The sequence below is a fragment of the Amborella trichopoda genome, chromosome 1, assembly GCF_054954075.1.
Source record: "Amborella trichopoda isolate Santa Cruz 75 chromosome 1, AtrichopodaSantaCruz75HAP2 v2.0, whole genome shotgun sequence".
In the NCBI taxonomy this organism is placed as follows: domain Eukaryota; kingdom Viridiplantae; phylum Streptophyta; class Magnoliopsida; order Amborellales; family Amborellaceae; genus Amborella; species Amborella trichopoda.
This window is the reverse complement of record NC_142336.1, coordinates 39,885,939-39,908,126: the sequence shown is the minus strand read 5'-3', so window position 1 is coordinate 39,908,126 and position 22,188 is coordinate 39,885,939. Positions and strand designations below refer to the sequence as shown.

The following is a 22,188-nucleotide window of genomic DNA, read 5'->3' as shown; positions in this document are numbered from 1 at the left end:
GCAGAATATCAGTCTTGAAATTAAGAACTTATGCTGAAATAGTGGATCGTGCCCAAATTGTCGAAAAAGATTTTGAAGATTACCAAAAGACGAAAAATCAAAACAGTCATGTTAGACCTACATCATCAAATCGACAACGGTTTGAAAGGCCAAACAAGAAGCCAAGGCTCTCGCCATTTCAAAGCCCAATAGAACCATGTAGAAAATGTGGGAAAAATCATGGATCAAGCCCTTGTTATTGGAATACTGGAGCTTGTTTTAAATGTGGAAAATTGGGACACCAGATTAAACAATGTCCTAGCTTACAGATACAACAGCTTCCAAAGCAGAGAGAGATAGCTCCAAAGCCTCAGATGAAGGGAAGAGTATTTGCGATTAACGAGCAAGATGCTCAGGCCTCAAAATCAGTGATCCAAGGTACTCTTACTATCTTTCAAAAAGTAGCTCATGTTTTGATTGATCCTGGATCTACTCATTCATTTGTGTCACAACACTTTGCATGCCACTTAAAGGTAGAACCAGAACAATTAGAATACATTCTAGAGGTAGCCACACCGATGGGAGATTCAATTAACACCAATAGAGTGTACAAATCATGTGTAATAAAGATAGAAGAAAAGGAACTGTTGGTTGATTTAATACTCCTGAAAATTCAAGATTTTGATGTAATCTTAGGCATCAATTGGCTTTCTGCATACCATGCAAGTATTGATTGTTATAAGAAAATTGTTACATTTAGTATTTCGAATCAACCAGTATTTTACTTCAATGGTGCCAAAGAAGACTCCCCATCATATTTAATCTCCTGTATTCGAGCTAATCGCCTCCTTCGAAAAGGGTGTCAAGGCTTTCTTGCCTATATCAAAGAAGATAGGAAGGAAGAAATAAATTTGGATACCACTCCGGTTATCCGAGAATTTCCCGACGTTTTTCATGAAGAATTGCCAGGATTACCGCCTGACAGGGAAATTGAATTCTCCATTGAATTATTGTCAGGGGTAGCACCAATTTCTAAGGCACCTTACAGAATGGCTCCTGCAGAACTTAAAGAACTCAAACAACAATTGGAAGAATTATTAAATAAAGGTTTTATGAGGCTCAGTGTGTCACCTGGGGATGCTCCAGTACTGTTTGTCAAAAAGAGAGATGGGACTATGAGATTGTGTATTGATTATAGACAGTTGAACCAAGTGACAGTGAAAAATAAGTATCCATTACCTAGAATTAATGATTTATTTGATCAATTACAAGGATCACAAGTGTTTTCAAAAATTGATCTTGGATCTGGATACCATCAGCTTAAGATTAAAAGTGAAGATGTACTCGAGACAGCTTTCAGAACAAGGTATGACCATTATGAATATTTAGTCATGCTTTTTGGATTAACCAATGCACTAGCTGCATTTATGGATTTGATGAATCAGATCTTTAAGCCCTTTTTGGATAAATTTATTGTGGTATTCATCGATGATATTTTAATTTATTCCAAGAATCAGAAGGAACATGAGCAGCATGTAAGAATGGTATTGCAAATATTAAGAGAGAAGAAATTGTATGCCAAACTTAGTAAATGTGAATTTTGGCTTGAACAAGTGACATTTTTAGGACATGTCATATCAAAAGAAGGTCTATCAGTTGATCCTTCAAAGGTTGAAGCCGTTGTTAATTGGAAACAACCAAGTAATGTGACTGAAGTTCGAAGCTTTTTAGCATTGGCAGGATATTACAGAAAATTTGTAGAAGGATTTTCTCGAATCGCAACCCCATTGACTCGATTGACATAGAAAAATGTCAAATTTGAGTGGACAAGTGAATGTGAGGAGAGTTTTCAAGAACTAAAAGTTCGATTAACTTCAGCACCTATTTTAACTATTCCTGAGGGGAGTGGGGGATTTGTAATTTATAGTGATGCTTCACATAAAGGTTTGGGCTGTGTATTAATGCAATATGGGAAAGTAGTGGCATATGCATCCAGACAGTTGAAAGAATATGAGAAAAAATATCCAATTCATGATTTGGAGCTAGCTGCAATAGTATTCGCTTTGAAAATATGGAGGCATTATCTATATGGTGAGCAATTCGTAATATACACAGATCATAAGAGTTTGAAATACCTTTTCTCTCAGAAGGATTTAAATATGCGGCAGATAAGATGGATGGATTTCTTAAAAGATTATGATTGTACAATCCATTATCATTCAGGAAAAGCTAACGTTGTGGCCGACGCTCTAAGTAGAAAATCTACGGGAGTCTTAGCTCATCTAATGATCCAAGAAATGCGATTGTTAGAGGAAATAGTGGATTGGCATCCAACTCCGTCCATTAATGGTGTGGTAAGTATGATTGCCAATATCAAGGCGGAACCCCAATTAATCCAACAGATTCGATGGGTAAAAAAGAAAGACCCTCAGCTTATAACAATTCTAGAAGAGGTGAAGCAAGGAAAGAGAGATGAATTCTCTATATGTAGTGAGGATTTGTTAAGAATCAAAAGTAGGGTTTGTGTCCCGAATGATGAGAGTGTAAAGAAAGCTATCTTAGAAGAAGCACATTATTCTCGTTATACGATACATCCCGAAAGTATTAAAATGTATCAGGACCTGAAGAAAACCTTTGGTGGAATAATATGAAAAAAGAGGTAGCATTATTTGTGTCTAAATGCCTAACATGCCAGCAAGTAAAAGCGGATCATCAAAGGCCCGTTGGGTTGTTGCAGCCTTTACCCGTGCCAGAATGGAAGTGGGAGCACATCTCTATGGATTTTATCTCTGGCTTGCCTAGAACAAATTCAGGACATGATAGCATTTGGGTCATTGTGGACCGGTTGACCATAGCTGCCCACTTTCTACCGATTCACACGACGTACACTTTGGATCGACTGGCTCAGTTGTACATTAAGGAAATAGTGCGAATGCATTGAGTTCCTGTAAGTATTGTATCGGACAGGGATACTCGATTTACTTCTAAATTTTGGGCTAGACTACAGTCAGCCATGGGGACGAGACTCACCTTTAGTACTGCCTTTCACCCCCAAACTGATGGACAATCGGAGAGGACCATCCAAACCTTGGAAGATATGCTGAGGGCCTGTGTTATTGACCTTACACGAAGCTGGGATGACCATTTACCCCTGATTGAATTTGCTTTTAATAATAGCTTCCAAGCCAGTATTCAGATGGCACCATATGAAGCCCTGTATGGAAGGAAATGCAGGTCACCCATATGTTGGGACGAGGTTGGTGAAAGAAAGCTTTTGGGGCTAGAAATTGTCCAGATAACCACAGATAAAATAGCATTAATTCGTGAAAGGCTCAGGACAGCTCAGTGTCGACAAAAGAGTTATGCCGATAATCGAAGGAGAAATCTTGAATTTGAGGAAGGTGATCGAGTTTTCCTAAAAATCTCACCAATAAAAGGCATTATGAGATTCGGCAAGAAAGGAAAGTTGAGCCCACGTTACATCGGACCATTTGAAATCCTGGAAAGAATCGCAGGTGTCGCTTATAGACTTGCCTTACCACCCGAATTGACAAATGTCCATAATGTCTTTCATGTATCTTCACTACGAAAATATCAGCCCGACCCATCCCATATCTTAAAATATGAACCTTTACGGATCAGGAAGGACCTATCCTTCATTGAGCAGCCAATTTTGATACTGGATAGAAGGGTGCAAGTGTTGCGTAACAAGGAGATTCTTTTGGTCCGTGTATTATGGCAGTACCATTCAAGAGAAGAGTCGACTTGGGAACGAGAAGACGAAATAAGAGAAAAATACCCCTATTTTTTTCAGTAATCAAATACACAAATTTAGAGGACTAAATTTATTTAAGGGGGGAAGAATGTAACAATCCTAAATGTAACAATCCTAAAATTTCAAAAAAAAAAAAAAAAAAAAAAAAAAAAAAAAAAAGAAAGAAGAGAAAAGATGCTTTTAAATAGGTGATGGTCTGTTTGAGTATGATGGTCCTTGAGGACCATCACTATTTTCAAAAAGTTTTACTTGGTTTAACTTTTGCTTGTCTGTTTTGCTTGCTTGCTTTTGCTTGCTGCTTGCAACTGGCAACGTCCTTTAACGGATGTGGTTTTCGTACGTTAAAAGCAGACTTTTAACGCGACACCTCAGGTATGAGGTAGAGCGTAATATAATAATATAATAATACGTTATAAGAATTTAAATAGGGGAGGTGAGCACTCCTATCCTAGAAATTTTTGAGATCTCTCTCTCTCTCTAGCCGAATTTTATCGAAGTTCCCTCTCAAATATTTGTGGGTAAGTAACATCGTCTTACTGAAAAATAGTCTGTTTTTAATAAATAGTGATATTTACGTCCAGGATCTTTATTTTATAAGTTTTGTGTGTAGGTGACCCCATTGTCTAGAAAAATAATCCATTCTTTTTAAAAATGAAATGAAATAATTATTTCTGCTTATTATCATGAATTTTAGGCGCGATAAATTTTATGCGCACGTGACCTCATTATCTTGAAAAATAATCTTTTTAATAAAAATTGTGATATTTTATCTATGTTAGAAATTTTGAATGCTGTAAATTAGAAAAATAAATTTATTTATTTTTCTTGTCTATTGTTAGAAATAAATGTGATATTTCTACTTTTAGTAAAATTGTGATATTTCTTTCTACTGTTTTGAATATTTAGACATTGTAAAATTCATGTGCAAATGACTGCCTTATTATTTAAAAATTGACATTTTTGCAATTGATTATAGTATTGTTGTGAAATGTTTATTTGTGAATTGATATTCCATAAATTGTGATAGTTTCGTATTCTTGAACTTTTATAAGAGTTTTTCTATACATATTAAATTGGCAATTATGCTAGAATGCCTTTACAAACTGCTACCTTTCTAAATTTGAGCCCAAAATATTTGATTGGTTATTTTTGAATGACTGTTATTAATGGTTTAAGTGAAATTCATATTAATGGTTTCAGTGATATGTTGAGTACATGATATTGCTGCTTTTGAATGTTTAAAGAGATTTAGAAATAATTAAAGTATGCAAGTGGACTCATCCGGTTCGCCGGTGAGGTATAAGTGGACCTATCTGGGACGCCGGTAGGGATTAAGTGGACTCATCCGGTACGCCGGTGAGGTATAAGTGGACATGCAGGGATTAAGTGGACCTATCTGGGACGCCGATAGGGATTAAGTGGACCCATCAGGACGCTGATGGGGTATATAGGTGACCTACTTGGGACGCCAGTAGGGTATTTTGTGAAATCCTTTGAATTATGTACTGTCGTTAAAAGTGTTATAGGCATTTCAATTACTCGGATTATACTTAGTTATGCATTTATTGAAAGTGAAACTGTTGATGCATTTCTGTTAATAGATCTCATTTTAGAAAATATTGATATCTTCCAATCATGATTATTTTTAGGATTATGATGATCACTTACTGAGTAGCCAAACTCATCAAACTATGGTAAATATTTTTTCAGGATAGCTGCGGATTCATTTTGAGTGCTAGTCAAGATCAACGTTGGAAGATACTGTTGTTGTACTTGCTTTCTTTATTTACTTTGTAAGACCTCGCCACTGTAAATTTGTCCTATCAATAGATGTATATATGTTTTGTCTGTCACATCTCAGGAATAACAGTATTTTAAATTCTTGGGGTGTGACAATTATGGTATCAGAGCAATAGGTTTAAGATCTTTAGGAAATTTAAAAAAATGTACTTAAAATCACATTTATTGTGTGTACAGACCGGGATAAAGTCAAGATCCAGAATGGCTGAAGCCAATATGGAAGGAATTCACAAAGCCTTGGAAAATATGGTTGCTCTAATGCAACATCAGATGGAAAACAACAATCCACCCAGGCAGTCAGTTACAGGAAATGGTGGGAGTAATATCGAACAATTTAAAAAATTAAACCCACCTTCTTTTAAGGGTGCTGTAAACCCACTGGAAGTCGAGGGATGGATTATGCAATTGGAAAAAATATTCGAGGTTATGGAATGTCCTGATGATAGGAAGGTGGCCTTGGCAAATTTTATGTTAGAAGGTGAGGCACAACACTGGTGGCGAATGGCAAAAGGAGTATTGATCAAAGAAAATAAAACTTTGACTTGGGAAGTATTTCTAGAGGCATTTAATGAAAAGTATTTCACAGATTTTATTCGAGACCAAAAAGAAATGGAATTTCTAGAATTAATCCAAGGAAATAGGACAGTAGCAGAGTACGAGGCCAAGTTTACTGAATTGCCCAGGTTTGCACCACATATGATTAACAATGAGGCAAGAAAGGTGAAGAAATTTGAAAGGGGTCTCAGGCCAGCTATTAGAAGCAGAATATCAGTCTTGAAATTAAGAACTTATGCTGAAATAGTGGATCGTGCCCAAATTGTCGAAAAAGATTTTGAAAATTACCAAAAGACGAAAAATCAAAACAGTCATGTTAGACCTACATCATCTAATCGACAACAGTTTGAAAGGCCAAACAAGAAGCCAAGGCTCTCGCCATTTCAAAGCCCAATAGAACCATGTAGAAAATGTGGGAAAAATCATGGATCAAGCCCTTGTTATTGGAATATCGGAGCTTGATTTAAATGTGGAAAATTGGGACACCAGATTAAACAATGTCCTAGCTTACAGATACAACAGCTTCCAAAGCAGGGAGAGATAACTCCAAAGCCTCAGATGAAGGGAAGAGTATTTGCGATTAACGAGCAAGATGCTCAGGCCTCAAAATCAGTGATCCAAGGTACTCTTACTATCTTTCAAAAAGTAGCTCATGTTTTGATTGATCCTGGATCTACTCATTCATTTGTGTCACAACACTTTGCATGCCACTTAAAGGTAGAACCAGAACAATTAGAATACATTCTAGAGGTAGCCACACCGATGGGAGATTCAATTAACACCAATAGAGTGTACAAATCATGTGTAATAAAGATAGAAGAAAAGGAACTGTTGGTTGATTTAATACTCCTGAAAATTCAAGATTTTGATGTAATCTTAGGCATCAATTGGCTTTCTGCATACCATGCAAGTATTGATTGTTATAAGAAAATTGTTACATTTAGTATTTCGAATCAACCAGTATTTTACTTCAATGGTGCCAAAGAAGACTCCCCATCATATTTAATCTCCTGTATTCGAGCTAATCGCCTCCTTCGAAAAGGGTGTCAAGGCTTTCTTGCCTATATCAAAGAAGATAGGAAGGAAGAAATAAATTTGGATACCACTCCAGTTATCTGAGAATTTCCTGACGTTTTTCATGAAGAATTGCCGGGATTACCGCCTGACAGGGAAATTGAATTCTCCATTGAATTATTGCCAAGGGTAGCACCAATTTCTAAGGCACCTTACAGAATGGCTCCTGCAGAACTTAAAGAACTCAAACAACAATTGGAAGAATTATTAAATAAAGGTTTTATGAGGCCCAGTGTGTCACCTTGGGATGCTCTAGTACTGTTTGTCAAAAAGAGAGATGGGACTATGAGATTGTGTATTGATTATAGACAGTTGAACCAAGTGACAGTGAAAAATAAGTATCAATTACCTAGAATTGATGATTTATTTGATCAATTACAAGGATCACAAGTGTTTTCAAAAATTGATCTTAGATCTGGATACCATCAGCTTAAGATTAAAAGTGAAGATGTACTCGAGACAGCTTTTAGAACAAGGTATGGCCATTATGAATATTTAGTCATGCCTTTTGGATTAACCAATGCACTAGCTGCATTTATGGATTTGATGAATCGGATCTTTAAGCCCTTTTTGGATAAATTTATTGTGGTATTCATCGATGATATTTTAATTTATTCCAAGAATCAGAAGGAACATGAGCAGCATGTAAGAATGGTATTGCAAATATTAAGAGAGAAGAAATTGTATGCCAAACTTAGTAAATGTGAATTTTGGCTTGAACAAGTGACATTTTTAGGACATGTCATATCAAAAGAAGGTCTATCAGTTGATCCTTCAAAGGTTTATATGTGACTGAAGTTCGAAGCTTTTTAGGATTGACAGGATATTACAGAAAATTTGTAGAAGGATTTTCTCGAATCGCAACCCCATTGACTCGATTGACATAGAAAAATGTCAAATTTGAGTGGACAAGTGAATGTGAGGAGAGTTTTCAAGAACTAAAAGTTCGATTAACTTCAGCACCTATTTCAACTATTCTTGAGGGGAGTGCGGGATTTGTGATTTATAGTGATGCTTCACATAAAGGTTTGGGCTGTGTATTAATGCAATATGGGAAAGTAGTGGCATATGCATCCAGACAGTTGAAAGAATATGAGAAAAAATATCCAATTCATGATTTGGAGCTAGCTGCAATAGTATTCGCTTTGAAAATATGGAGGCATTATCTATATGGTGAGCAATTCGTAATATACACAGATCATAAGAGTTTGAAATACCTTTTCTCTCAGAAGGATTTAAATATGCGGCAGATAAGATGGATGGATTTCTTAAAAGATTATGATTGTACAATCCATTATCATTCAGGAAAAGCTAACGTTGTGGCCGACGCTCTAAGTAGAAAATCTACGGGAGTCTTAGCTCATCTAATGATCCAAGAAATGCGATTGTTAGAGGAAATAGTGGATTGGCATCCAACTCCGTCCATTAATGGTGTGGTAAGTATGATTGCCAATATCAAGGCGGAACCCCAATTAATCCAACAGATTCGATGGGCAAAAAAGAAAGACCCTCAGCTTATAACAATTATAGAAGAGGTGAAGCAAGGAAAGAGAGATGAATTCTCTATATGTAGTGAGGATTTGCTAAGATTCAAAAGTAGGGTTTGTGTCTCGAATGATGAGAGTGTAAAGAAAGCTATCTTAGAAGAAACACATTATTCTCGTTATACGATACATCCCGGAAGTATTAAAATGTATCAGGACCTGAAGAAAACCTTTGGTGGAATAATATGAAAAAAGAGGTAGCACTATTTGTGTCTAAATGCCTAACATGCCAGCAAGTAAAAGAGGATCATCAAAGGCCCGTTGGGTTGTTGCAGCCTTTACCCGTGCCAGAATGGAAGTGGGAGCACATCTCTATGGATTTTGTCTCTGGCTTGCCTAGAACAAATTCAGGACATGATAGCATTTGGGTCATTGTGGACCGGTTGACCATAGCTGCCCACTTTCTACCGATTCACACGACGTACACTTTAGATCGACTGGCTCAGTTGTACATTAAGGAAATAGTGCGAATGCATTGAGTTCCTGTAAGTATTGTATCGGACAGGGATACTCGATTTACTTCTAAATTTTGGGCTAGACTACAGTCAGCCATGGGGACGAGACTCACCTTTAATACTGCCTTTCACCCCCAAACTGATGGACAATCGGAGAGGACCATCCAAACCTTGGAAGATATGCTGAGGGCCTGTGTTATTGACCTTACACGAAGCTGGGATGACCATTTACCCCTGATTGAATTTGCTTTTAATAATAGCTTCCAAGCCAGTATTCAGATGGCACCATATGAAGCCCTGTATGGAAGGAAATGCAGGTCACCCATATGTTGGGACGAGGTTGGTGAAAGAAAGCTTTTGGGGCTAGAAATTGTCCAGATAACCACAGATAAAATAGCATTAATTCGTGAAAGGCTCAGGACAGCTCAGTGTCGGCAAAAGAGTTATGCCGATAATCGAAGGAGAAATCTTGAATTTGAGGAAGGTGATCGAGTTTTCCTAAAAATCTCACCAATAAAAGGCATTATGAGATTCGGCAAGAAAGGAAAGTTGAGCCCACGTTACATCGGACCATTTGAAATCCTGGAAAGAATCGCAGGTGTCGCTTATAGACTTGCCTTACCACCCGAATTGGCAAATGTCTATAATGTCTTTCATGTATCTTCACTACGAAAATATCAGCTCGACCCATCCCATATCTTAAAATATGAACCTTTACCGATCAAGAAGGACCTATCCTTCATTGAGCAGCCAATTTTGATACGGGATAGAAGGGTGCAAGTGTTGCGTAACAAGCAGATTCCTTTGGTCCGTGTATTATGGCAGTACCATTCAAGAGAAGAGTCGACTTGGGAACGAGAAAACGAAATAAGAGAAAAATACCCCTATCTTTTTCAGTAATCAGGTACACAAATTTAGAGGACTAAATTTATTTAAGGGGGGAAGAATGTAACAATCCTAAATGTAACAATCCTAAAATTTCAAAAAAAAAAAAAAAAAAAAAAAAAAAAAAAAAAAAGAAAGAAGAGAAAAGATGCTTTTAAATAGGTGATGGTCTGTTTGAGTATGATGGTCCTTGGGGACCATCACTATTTTCAAAAAGTTTTACTTGGTTTAACTTTTTCTTGCCTGTTTTGCTTGCTTGCTGCTTGCAGCTGGCAACGTTCTTTAGCGGACGTGGTTTCGTATGTTAAAAGCAGACTTTTAACGCGACACCTCAGGTATGAGGTAGAGCGTAATAAAATAATATAATAATACGTTATAAGAATTTAAATAGGGGAGGTGAGCACTCCTACCCTAGAAAATTTTGAGATCTCTCTCTCTCTCTAGCCGAATTTTATCGAAGTTCCCTCTCAAATATTTGTGGGTAAGTAACATCGTCTTCCTGAAAAATAGTCTGTTTTTAATAAATAGTGATATTTCCGTCCAGGATCTTTATTTTATAAGTTTTGTGTGTAGGTGACCCCATTGTCTCCAAAAATAATCCATTCTTTTTAAAAATGAAATGAAATAATTATTTCTGCTTATTATCATGAATTTTAGGCGCGATAAATTTTATGCGCACGTGACCTCATTATCTTGAAAAATAATCTTTTTAATAAAAATTGTGATATTTTATCTATGTTAAAAATTTTGAATGCTGTAAATTAGAAAAATAAATTTATTTATTTTTCTTGTCTATTGTTAGAAATAAATGTGATATTTCTACTTTTAGTAAAATTGTGATATTTCTTTCTATTGTTTTGAATATTTAGACATTGTAAAATTCATGTGCAAATGACTGCCTTATTATTTAAAAATTGACATTTTTGCAATTGATTATAGTATTGTTGTGAAATATTTATTTGTGAATTAATATTCCATAAATTGTGATAATTCCGTATTCTTGAATTTTTATAAGAGTTTTTCTATACATATTAAATTGGCAATTATGCTAGAATGCCTTTACAAACTGCTACCTTTCTAAATTTGAGCCCAAAATATTTGATTGGTTATTTTTGAATGACTGTTATTAATGGTTTAAGTGAAATTCATATTAATGGTTTCAGTGATATGTTGAGTACATGATATTGCTGCTTTCGAATGTTTAAAGAGATTTAGAAATAATTCAAGTATGCAAGTGGACTCATCAGGTTCGCCGGTGAGGTATAAGTGGACCTATCTGGGACGCCGGTAGGGATTAAGTGGACTCATCCGGTACGCCGGTGAGGTATAAGTGGACCTGCAGGGATTAAGTGGACCTATCTGGGACGTTGATAGGGATTAAGTGGACCCATCAGGACGCTGATGGGGTATATAGGTGACCTACTTGGGACGCCAGTAGGGTATTTTGTGAAATCCTTTGAATTATGTACTGCCGTTAAAATTGTTATAAGCATTTCAATTACTCAGATTATACTTAGTTATGCATTTATTGAAAGTTAAACTGTTGATGCATTTCTGTTAATAGATCTCATTTTAGAAAATATTGATATCTTCCAATCATGATTATTTTTAGGATTATGATGATCACTTACTGAGTAGCCAAACTCATCAAACTATGGTAAACATTTTTTCAGGATAACTGTGGATTCATTTTGAGTGCTAGTCAAGATCAACCTTGAAAGAAACTGTTGTACTAGCTTTCTTTATTTACTTTGTAAGACATCGCCACTGTAAATTTGTCCTATCAATAGATGTATATATGTTTTGTCTGTCACATCTCAGGAATAACAGTATTGTAAATTCTTGGGGTGTGACAGTTTCCAGGAAACGTAATTTTTGGAAATCTGAATCCAATGAGCCAAACGGGCCCAAAAAGAATATTAAAATAAAAATCTCTTTCTTGGGCACAATGCATATGCATATAAGTTCAATTATGGCCATTTATGTAGTGGTAGCCAGCATTGAACTATTAAGTATTTCAAGTTGAAGATTGATTCAAAGACTCCAATGTAGCATCGAGTTTCTAGAAAAGAAATCAACTTACAGGTCTTTTAGATCCTTCATTTCTTCTATGTATGGTGGGATGACACCAGGAATCCTGAAGGGTTACAGCCATATCATATTTCATATCTGTCAAGCATTGTAACTAAAGGTCCTGTAAAGCCACGGAGCTAAAGAGCAACTCTCTTTAACTTACAGTTTCCTAAGCTTCTTCATTTTCTCCAATGGCGGGAAAGGAGAAGGTTTCCCACTTAGGTCAGTGATCCTCCTGCATGTCGAGATCTCAAAGCCAACTAATCAGGCCCAACACCAAGTTTGTGGTAAAAAAACAAAAGAAAAAATTAATCAAAGTGACTCTTGCATCAACATTACTCTTGATGTCTTACAAGTCCTCCATATCTTCCAAGGAAGAAATGGTTGTAGGAATTGGTCCTTCCATGGATGTACCACTGATTATTCTGCAAAGAAATGATGGTACAGATGTCATAGGATACACTGTATAGATTCTACATTTTCAAATAATAATAACTTGCATCAAAATCATAAATATATTGACGAGCCTAAAGGTGGCGATTAATCCAGAAAGATAATTAGTAAGACAAATAAAAGGAGCTAGCAATATAATGTTGCTGCGATCAACTTAATTGAAGACAGGGACTCACTGATAAATGATATGACTCAGCTTTGCATTCTATTTCTAGGAGCTAGCAATATAATGTTGCTGCGATCAACTTAATTGAAGACAGGGACTCACTGATAAATGATATGACTCCGCTTTGCATTCTATTTCTAGCCAAGTGTAACATTACTGATTTTCTCTAACAAAATATCCAGATATTGTTATCCACCATTTGTTTTTAAACAATCTTAATCATCTATATTTTATTGACTCAACAATAAGGAATCTCGTCAGCATGTCACCATTCTTGTTAATTATTATGTCGCCACGTTGACCAAAGTGCTAAAAAGAGAAAAAGCTGGAGAAAAAAAAGGAAGTGCTCACAATTTTTCGTCCAGTTCCCAATGAAACCAGGTATGGTGCCAGAAATATTGTTCCCATTAATACTACTGCAAATACAAATCCAACTGTAAGACTCTGAAATTTCAAAGAAAGAAAATGTACTGAACCCTTATGTTACTTACAAGTCTGTTAAATTTGTAAGCTTGGCGAATGTGGTCGGCAACTCTCCGGTGAATTCATTTGAAGAAAGGATACTGAAATTTTCACCCCAGGTGTTGTGTTTATAATCGAAACAAGTTAAACAAAAGTAATGCTCCAACAAAAAAAATTGTTAAACAGTTTCGAATGACATGAGTAAAAAATAATTATGAAGCTTGCATATTTTAAACAACAGTGAGCACTGACGTTAACATAAACTACCCAAGGTGTTCAACCTATAGAGCACAATAAGGGAAGTTCATCTAAATCACGTATGCAAGGAAAAAGGAAAATATACAGTCTCTCCAAATTGCTCAAGTGTCCAAGTTCTTCTGGAAGAATGCCGCCCAGCTGGTTTGCCTCAACAACTCTGCACATTGTCAATGTTTAGGTGGCCTACTAATATAAACAAAGGTATTAGTGAAACAATAATCAGTACAATCATACAATTCGGTAAGGTTCTTCATGTCTCCAAACTTCTTCGGGATTGGCCCAGATAATCTGTTTCCCAAAAGGGACCTACAATAATTTGGGGGATTCAATTAGGACAAATGGTTGCATGGCGAGGAATCCTATCAAATTCACACCAATTCTAAGCATCCAAATCAAGCAAAAACATGAAAACCATGTTGCCAAAAACATACACAGCAGGCATCCACACATTTAACGATATATATACAAGTACATACGCATTATAAATAGCCACAATTATGTGGGACTTTGTGTCTTTGTGTGTCTGTACACATGCAAATGCATATTAATAAATATACACAAAATAAAATCTTACGCAAATAAATACACATTCACACACATGTAAATACAAAGATGCATTTCTTGTCATGTCAACTTCACAGTATAAATGTTGCACTTTGTTAGCATAAGTACTTTTGTCTTTTAGCAATAATTTAAAAGGGTGGAAATTCAAGTCACACAGATGCATACAGGTTTTCTCTTTATACCTATGTTTTCTCTACCAGCACCCATGTACATGGGTAGAAAATCTAGCCATTTAATGTTTTGGATATCCAACCCCTGCCTTGGGTTGGCACTACAAAATCATTGGTAAATCTAGCAATGAAATAATCAAGTGCATGACGAAATCACTACATGAATAACTGCATGGGTGCATACTCTGAACTTTCTACAGATACAGTATTGTGAAGTTTTTTACTGTGCTTGGAACCTTTGGACCCCAAAATCCCCTGGCCATTTGAACTCTACCAAATGAGTCCGTCCTATGTCATTTGTAAAGGATAGAAAGGATATTCCCTATGAAGGACCTGGGTATCTGTCGTCTTTGATCGTTAGCCATTAAGAAATATCCATATATATTGAAATGAAAATGTTCCTTCAACCCTTGACAAATAGACAAAGAATTTACCCATTCAAATGTTTTTCACACGCCAACAAGAAGGGCACCAAACATCCAGAAAGCCGTAACATGAAAACAAACTTCACCATACCATGAACATCTTTGTAACACAAAAATATTTCACTAGATGGACATCTAGATAGATAGACATGAAGCAACTGAAGCTTGAACTTACAACTGGACCAAAGGCAGGCGAGACAAAACTTCAGGAATAGAACCATTTAGGTAATTGCGTGAAAAATCCCTGTCAAGCATAAAAAAATTTCATAGTCAGTTCCAAAATTCTAGTCTCAGATATATGTGTGTGCGACATATTATTTAAAACGTTGAGCCAATAAACTTGAATTGCAAAAGGCAACCTCAATCACCATGACAACATGCTATTAAGAAACCAGCAATTCAAAGTTTAACTAGCCCAAATTCGTCCAATTTTTTTATGCATTCACTGATTTTTCCAAATAGACAATTTTTTCAAGATAATTTTGCATCTCTATGTTGGAGTAGGTAGTTCCAACCTTGAAATGGACCTACACATTTGTTTTGAGTCTCTTGCGATGCCAATTATAACCTTCTTTGTTGTTGCTAGATAAATGCATATGCATAGTAGAAAGATTTGACCAAATGAGGTGTTGAACATAATATCTGCTAGACAATCTTCAAACATTATAAACTATGTTATGATAGTACTTCACTACATGCTTTTGAATGAAGTGATGATATCTACCTCAATAATCTGGCGGTTTGTGCATTCACAGCATGGAATTTGAGAATGAGTACAGCAATTTAATTTATCAAAGAATATGCCCATGGCTTCCTACCACCAAAACCTTTTGTAGTCATGAGGTACCTTATCAAGATTAACTCTTTTGAGTTACTATTTTCATAGCCAGAACAGCCATTGTCCCTACTTTCTTTCTTGGCACAGTGACTGACCCTTTAAGCTTTCCTTTTCTTTAAAGGACTACACATAATTTATAGGCACTACCAGATCTACCATCTATGGTGCCACTGACTAGATTCTTTCTCGGCACGGTGACTGACCCTTTAAGCTTTCCTCTTCTTTAAAGAACTACACACAATTTATAGGCACTACCAGATCTATCTTCTATGGTGCCACTGACTAGATTATAACTCCTCTGAACTCTAGCTTGGTTGTCAGGTTCTCAAAACCCAAAAATGTCAAACTCGCAGATGGCCCTTCCACCATTCCCTAGACTCAGCATTGTCAGTACTCGTCTCTCTCTATTGTAACTCATGGTTACTAGTATTCCTTCAAACAAATTTTAATTTAGGAGTAGCAACAAATGCTGTAGTCTAACCTTATCCCCAAAAATTTTATGTTGTTGAGGGCCCAAATATAAGAATGACAGTTCATGAAGGAGATGTCCTACCATCCTCAGTTTCGAGGGATATAACATAAAGATAATATCCCAGCAGCGAGAAAATATAACTCATTGAAATAGAGGTAAGAAGGTCAAGGAAATGGGCAAAGAAACTTCTTCCATGGCACTGATAAAGAAAGGTCAGAGAAAGGTATCTTCCAATCTCAAAACAAATACATCTTGGATATCTTGCTTCAATGTGGAATGCTCAAATATCAAATACCAAAGAATCCAAGTGGATAAAGACGCATGCTAACAGAAGAAGTCGATGATACAAATATGTTTATTATGCTACTTGGGAGCCTAAACACCTCCATGATCAGATTAGACATTACCTTCACCATTGGGTTTATAAGCAGACTCATGAGCAATCTAACAGAAACAGACTTTACTTCACATAAAGAATTTTCTGATACTCAGCACCTGTTTGGGCAGACCACTCACTTCTAGTAACTCCAACCATTATTGTATTTCATTTGAACTCCAGAAAAACTAGATTTTAGTCCAATACACTGTTTAAGAGAGTCACCTGTTCAATAATGCATTTACCATAAAATCCCCCTTTCTGATGCTAACATAAAATCCTCTTAAAAACCCTTTTCTTCCGTAATTGGAATATTAACCAGCATCAGACTTATGGAAACATGCAAACGTACACTCAAAGTGCAACCCAAGGCAGGGAATCTCATGTTCAATAGAGAGTCCTATGGATATCGCGATCATCACCATCATCACTATCATCAAAGTCTTTTTCCAACAATTTGGGATCGGCTAGACGAATCCTTGTCTACCATTCTGCTCTATCAAGGGCCATATCCTCAGTGAGTTCATAAGTCCCCATATCTTTTTTTACTACTTCCAACCATGTCCTTTTGGGCCAACAACTTACCCTTTTCAAGCTTTACACTTGAACCAACTCACACTCCTTAACAGGTGCCATACTAAGTCTGAGCTACACATGGTTAGCCTAGCTCAGTCTACGTTTTCTCATTTTATCACCTATTGGAGCCTCACCTAAGTTCTCCAGAATGTATCCATTTCGAATTCTATCCCTTCTTTTCTTGCCCTCATCAATATCAACATCCTCATCTCAGTTGCATTCATCTTATGGGTATGTTGTTTCTTGACCGCCCAAAACTTTGCCCTATAAAGCAAAGTTGGTCCTACAGCTGACCCTTCAACTTAATTGATAAGCGGAAATCACATAAAACTCCAGGTTCACATCTCCACTGTACCTACCCATCTCTCATTCTATGCTAGACATCTTCGTCAATCTCTCCATTTTCTTAGATTATCGACCAAAGATACCGAAGGTGAACTCATTTTGGTATTTCTTGGCCGTCGATCTTAACTACTTTCTCGTCTCTACTTCTATTATTACTAACTTGCATTCCATAGTCTCTGTCTTAATCCAGCTAATTTTAAAACCTTTAGATTCTAGAGTATCCCACCAAAGTTTTAACTTTGTGTTGATGCCACATCAGGTCTCATCAATACAAACTATGTTATCCACAAACAACATACACCACCGTACCTCATCGTTCAGGTGCATAGTTAAGTCGTTCATAACCAAGACAAATAGGTATGGGCTCAGCGCTGACCCCTGATGTAGACCTATCGTCATTTAAAAACTCATTCGTCTATCTAATAGTTGGTCACACACTAGTTAGCGCTCCCTCATATGTATCTCTTACCTAATCAATATAGTATTTGGAGACTCTTTTCTCTTCCAACACCTACCTAATTAAAACTTGAGGTACTATGCCATAGGCTTTCTCTAGATATCTGAATGCTAACTTTCAAGGATGTCTAGATAACAAAGTCTACAACAAGATACAATATTTTCATGAGAAAAAGTATGAAAGCCTCGAAGATTGAGGAGCACGAAAAAATTTTGAAATTCTTTCTCAAAAGACGTTATTCAACAGGATGACTTCTACCAGTGCTAAGATAATTTGGCCTCATCAACTGTTCCAAGAGCTGGGATTAAACAATTAAAGCCACCACAATTGTATTATTATGACGAGTGCTGCACACTTGCCTGAAATCATTGTTTCAAGGACAGGGAGATCATAGTGGGATTATAAACTTGTTCACAACAAGGAAGCATGCATACTTATTAAGCATGCACATATTTGAGATTGTCGATTTGTTCATTGGAAGGAAGCAAGGAAAATAATCAAGACTTCATATCTCGAGAAACAACTAATACTTAGCAAAACTATGGAAGAAACAACTTCAGTTTTTGACTTGCAAATTAATTCTGTTGCATTCCAATTGGCCATCATCCTATCAACTGCCAATCCCAGGTAAACCAAGGTAATGGAGAAGCTCTCCAACAACCTACTGTCATGCCAGTTTTATTAAAGAAAATGGGTAGGCCAGCTCAGCAGGACATTGAATTTGCAGTCAAAATACTACATTAAAGAAGATCCAACCTCCAAATTCAGAGGATCGTGACACATGAGAGGGCCTTCGACATACAATGAAGTCTAGAAATATATAACTTAGAAGAAGAAAATACCCCTATAGTACATGAGTGGTGGTGAGAGTGAAGTTACACATGCTGACCCATAAACTTGCTGTCGAACTACCATGGAATCATCTATCTTCACAGGAAACATAGGAAAATAAGAAACTCTAGGATGACATAAAGAAGAAACGACCAACTTATGTAACAAATGACACTCACTTGAAATGCATATACAAGGAAATTAACTCAATATTAAAACAAAAATATTTGCACACATGCCGAACCCACATTATCATGATTTAATTCCAGAAACAATTTCCAGATTCAGCCTTAGCTCCATGAAAACTGCCATTCAAGGAGCCCCAGCTAACACATATTATATCAAGCCTTCTTCTTCAAGGGTACATGTACAAAAATAGAACATAGACTTAATAGATGAAAAAAATGCATGACAAAGAACAGGTGAAAAGGATTCAAGGCCATTTCATTTCATTGTTGAATTATAGGTTGTTTTAGACCTAACACATGCCACATACAATGTAACTAGTTTATATTATCTCAAATAGACAAGTAATTCATTACCAATGACTAGTTCCTGAACTGAAAAGAATATTTCACTTCAAAGGATTCATTCATAAATATAACAACTTCGCTTGTATTGATGCTATTTGAGGCCATTGATAAATACAAAGCTAAGGATGTTGAACACTTACAGTACATTAAGGTGAGTTAGATTAACAAAGTCTTCAGGAATTATCCCAGATAGATTTTGGGCCTTCCAAGAACTGCCACAAAAATGAAAAAGAGCTTGAGGACAATGATATTGAATCAACTAAAAAATCCAAAGCAGGTATTCTAAAAGACGAGCTGATCTGGTGAACTGGCCCGAGATAATCGGAATTGGCAAGGTGCAAAGTCGGCAAGTTCCTATATTTTAATAATATGACTGTATAGACTCATTTGAGTCTGCACAGATGACCCCAGTTCGAGCCTTGTTTTGAACATTGATCCAAAGAATCAATCACAAATGGCTTCATCAAACACTCTTAACAAAACGGGCCTAAAAAACCATATTTCTTTAAAAATTGCTAAAGGCAATCATAAATTCTTGTCAAACGAATCCCTCAAATATAAGAATACACGAAAACTGCAGGCTTTTATCATCATTGCTAGCAAGAAACTTGCCTCGTGTGTGAGTTATACAAATGCATACCAATCATTTGTGCATGTGAAAAAATCACCTAGCCTAATTCTTCTTCCTGTTTCTTGTTGATAACATCCCATTCCATTTATAGTTAAGAAGCTGCTATTTTGATTTTTTTTTTTTTTTTTTAAAGACGAGCATATACAGATGACTTGGAGTTTGGAACAGCACGTCCCCAGTTCGAACCTTGTTTTGACCATTGATCCAAAGAATCAATCACAAATGGCTTCATCAAACACTCTTAACAAAACGGACCCAAAAAACCATATTTCTTTAAAAATTACTAAACGCAATCATAAATTCTTGTCAAACGAATCCCTCAACTATAAGAATTCATGAAAACTGCAGGCTTTTGTCATCATTGCTAGCAAGAAACTTGCCTCGTGTGTGAGTTATACAAATGCATACCAATCTTTTGTGCATGTGAAAAAATCACCTAGCCTTATTCTTCTTCCTATTTTCTTGTTGATAACATCCCATTCCATTTATAGTTAAGAAGCTGCTATTTTGATTTTTTTTTCTTTTTTTTTAAAGATGAGCATATGCCCTGGAAGAGCATGCTAAATGTGATGATTAGAAGCCAAGAATTCTTAAAGGTGAATCATAATACACCAGTCCTATTGGATGTGACTAAATGTGCTCAACCAGCTTTTCATTTAACAATAACAAATAAACCACTAATATGACACCCAGTTGGGCAGAAAGATGCAATGAGAACAGAAGTAAAACATGCAAACTGAAAAGAAGAAAAGAAATCAACTCATAATATCGTGAAGTTCTCATCTTGAAAGGGGTTTTTGGCCTTGAAGGAAAGGCTGGGATGTTTTGATCAGTTAGAGAGATATGTTGGTCGGACCACCCAAATACCCATATATCCATATGAATGAAAATGAGTCTGCATTCCCTAGTTGATACTGCTGATCATTACAATGCCCACCCAACGATTCATCAAGAATTCTCTCAGCTTGAATTTTATGAAGGATGACAACAGTTTTCTGAAAAGTGTATCTCCGTGCATGTGTCCCATGGTACCTAACAGATAAGCCCTACATTTTTTTTTTCTTTTCTTTTGGCTCACTAATAGTCCTACATGTTTTCAAGAATCGACATTCTACAGAATTTTCATTTCGTATTTTATCAAGTTAATCAGTAAATGACAATGTCCAGTGCTCCCAAAAATTGTAGGCTTCTTCGTTTCGACTAAATTGATAGTTCTTCCTCACTTTTGTCAAAATATAAAGAAAAGCATGATCCGTACATCATCTCAATGTGACAAACAGTGTTGCTCACAAAGGTGCAGTTGCATGTAACATTAGCCTCCCTGTCTATTGTGGTACTATGCACCCAACCTCCGCTGCTACAGCGGTCCACATTGAAGTTCCCGATCATCCCTAGTTTAGATGCAATTTGACGCAGAGCATTCACTGTTTCCATTTTCACAAAGCACAGAGTTAATACAAAGATCAAAACACATAAAAGTACCAGATGTCAATGAAACATTGACAAAGGAAAGGAAAGAATGTAGGAAGTTCTCAAAAAGAAAGTGAAGCAAAAAACCAGAGAATAAACAATTTACACAAATCTAGATTGTTATAATGATTGGCACAATTGACATACACTTTTAAGAAACATACACAATGGAACCATCATAATAAAAAACTGACCAAAGGCAACTTTTACCGCAGAGTCTAGTCTAGCCCTCGCAAAAGAGTTAATGAAAAGGTTAAGAGGTAATCCTAGTGCACTATAGATAGTAAAATATAATGTGTATTTACGCATGAACATGAAGTAGAGCTCCTCAAAAAACAGTCTGCTCACAAAATGAATTGCAAATGAATTCAGCAAACTCTGATATATCAGGAACCAACACCTAGAATTGAAGCAGCATAATATGTTTCCATTTTTTGATTGTTGACTATAGTGCCAGAATGTTTTTTTTTTTTTCTTTCATCAATAAAAGAAAACCAGAATCATAATGTTAAAACCAGTGTTTTAAAAAACGCTCTCGGAAATCGTGAAAAGGGGATCGGATCGCCTAAAAAATCAAAAATCGTCCGGTTCTAGAGAGAACCGGACGATTTCTGTACAGTGAATCGCCGATTCATTGTACGGAATCGGCGAGTCCGAACAGTGAATCGGCGAGTCCGTACGTTTTTTTTTTTTTTTTTTTTTTTTTTTTTTTTTTTTTTTTTTTTTTTTTTTTTTTTTTTTTTTTTTGGTTGTAATCCATGATAGATTTTTTTGTAATACTTGATCGATTTTTCTGTAATCCATGATCGAATTGTTTTTGTTTTTTTGTAATCCATGATCGAATTTTTTGGTTTTTTGTAACCCATAATAGAATTTTTTGTAATCCATGATGGAAATGTTTGTTTTCTTTTCTTGTAATCCATGATCGATTTTTTTGTTTTCTTTTTTTTTTTTGTAACCCATGATAGAATTTTTTGTAATCCATGATCGAATGTTTTGTAATACATGATCGAAATGTTTG

At 36.1% G+C, this 22,188-nt stretch overlaps 1 protein-coding gene across 1 annotated transcript in view; it reads right to left on the bottom strand.

Annotated features, from left to right (window-relative positions):
* Positions 1-21,554, bottom strand: part of LOC18437505 (putative LRR receptor-like serine/threonine-protein kinase At1g53440) — a 33,657-nt gene extending 12,103 nt beyond the window's left edge. Inside the window, exons 1-11 of the mRNA XM_088864926.1 lie at positions 21,362-21,554; positions 20,956-21,121; positions 19,207-19,278; positions 14,814-14,882; positions 13,714-13,785; positions 13,565-13,636; positions 13,251-13,322; positions 13,116-13,175; positions 12,494-12,574; positions 12,304-12,375; positions 12,151-12,204 (exon numbers count right to left, since the gene is read on the bottom strand). Of these exons, the coding sequence (XP_088721052.1) occupies positions 12,151-12,204; positions 12,304-12,375; positions 12,494-12,574; positions 13,116-13,175; positions 13,251-13,322; positions 13,565-13,636; positions 13,714-13,785; positions 14,814-14,882; positions 19,207-19,278; positions 20,956-21,121; positions 21,362-21,482 (911 nt within the window). The 5' untranslated portion in view covers positions 21,483-21,554. The remainder of the gene's footprint in view (positions 1-12,150; positions 12,205-12,303; positions 12,376-12,493; positions 12,575-13,115; positions 13,176-13,250; positions 13,323-13,564; positions 13,637-13,713; positions 13,786-14,813; positions 14,883-19,206; positions 19,279-20,955; positions 21,122-21,361) is intronic.
* Positions 21,555-22,188: the final 634 nt, after the last annotated feature.